Source organism: Elephantulus edwardii, unplaced genomic scaffold, assembly GCF_000299155.1.
Source record: "Elephantulus edwardii isolate Elephantulus edwardi_28Jun2011 unplaced genomic scaffold, EleEdw1.0 scaffold00016, whole genome shotgun sequence".
Taxonomy (NCBI): Eukaryota; Metazoa; Chordata; class Mammalia; order Macroscelidea; family Macroscelididae; genus Elephantulus; species Elephantulus edwardii.
Genome location: NW_006399766.1, coordinates 10843312 through 10844546, shown reverse-complemented (window position 1 = coordinate 10844546; position 1235 = coordinate 10843312). Strand labels below are relative to the sequence as shown.

General features: G+C 38.8%; 1 protein-coding gene across 1 annotated transcript; it reads left to right on the top strand.

Moving 5' to 3' along the window:
- Positions 1-720: 720 nt before the first annotated feature.
- On the top strand, positions 721-969 carry LOC102856662 (40S ribosomal protein S27-like). Its single transcript, XM_006881781.1, has one exon. It carries the CDS (start codon positions 721-723, stop codon positions 967-969), a length of 249 nt encoding a protein of 82 aa, XP_006881843.1.
- The last annotated feature ends 266 nt before the right edge of the window (positions 970-1235 follow it).

The window sequence follows — 1235 nt, the reverse complement described above, 5'->3', positions numbered from 1 at the left end:
AATGGCATTATGTATACAAAAATCCCAAGCAAACGTTACTTGAAAAAGTCACCAAATGATTTAATTTTGAATGTAGTGGTTAAGGAGTGGTCATGGGAGCTCCAGTGGCCTAGTGGCAAGAAATTGCACTACAATCCCATAGGTACATGGTTCAGATCCAACAGATGCTCTGCTGGAGAAGGAGGGGCAATCTCCTCCTGTGCCAGTCAGATGCAATTTGATGGTACACACAAAAAGAATAAAAAAATAAATCTTAAAAAAAGGAGTGGCCATCAAGGTTTCTTCAAATGCAAATGTTTTTCCTCCTGAGATTGCTAATTTAGAGGAGCACTTTATCTTTCATATAAGGATACAACAGTATTTCTTTGCTGCACAATTACCTCCCCCCCCAGCCATTTTACAATGATATATCTCTTACTCTGGGTTGTTGTCATACATATAATGCCTAATCATATATTCATTTAAGAGAGTTCTTTCATCTATTTCAATGCAATGGTCTTTATCCACTCTTCTCCTATTCTCCTCTCAACCTCCCATGTCAAGCCTGTTTTATAACAGTGGAACTATGCAGTATTTGTCCTATTGTGACTGAGATATTTCACTCAGCACGATGTTCTCCAGGGTCCACCATGTTATATAATGTTTTACAAGTTTGTTGTTTTTCAGTGCTATTTTTTTTTAAAAAGTGAGCCTTTCCAGCACTGACCTCCACATGCCAACATGCCTCTCACAAAGGATCTCCTTCATCCCTCTCCAAAAGAGAAGAGGAAACACAAGAAGTGCCTGGTGCAGAGCCCGAATTCTTATTTCATGGATGTGAAATGTCTAGGATGCTATAAAATCATCACTGTCTTCCGCCATGCACAAACAGTAGTTTTGCGTATTGGCTGCTCCACTGTTCTTGGTCAGCCTACAGGAGGAAAAGCAAGGCTTGCAGAAGGCTGCTCCTTCAGACGGAAGCAGCATTAAGAAAAACACACTGAATCAAGGTGAATGGAAAATTATCTCAAGAAACAGAATTTTGGGGAAAAATGTGAATGGGGGAAGGGAGCACAAGGGAGTAAAATGTGAAAACATTGAATGAAAATCAAACTTCTCTGTAAATGCTCATTAAAATAACAATTGAAATAAAATTTTATGTAAAAAAAGAAAAATTTCTTAATAATTGCACTTTCCACCTTTTACTGAGGGCGGCAGAGCTGGTCTCTCAAGGCATAAAGTGTTTTTGGAGTTGC

Coding starts and splice junctions, on each gene's coding strand:
- LOC102856662 (XM_006881781.1), top strand. CDS start 721: ATGCCTCTCACAAAGGATCTCCTTCATCCCTCTCCAAAAGAGAAGAGG.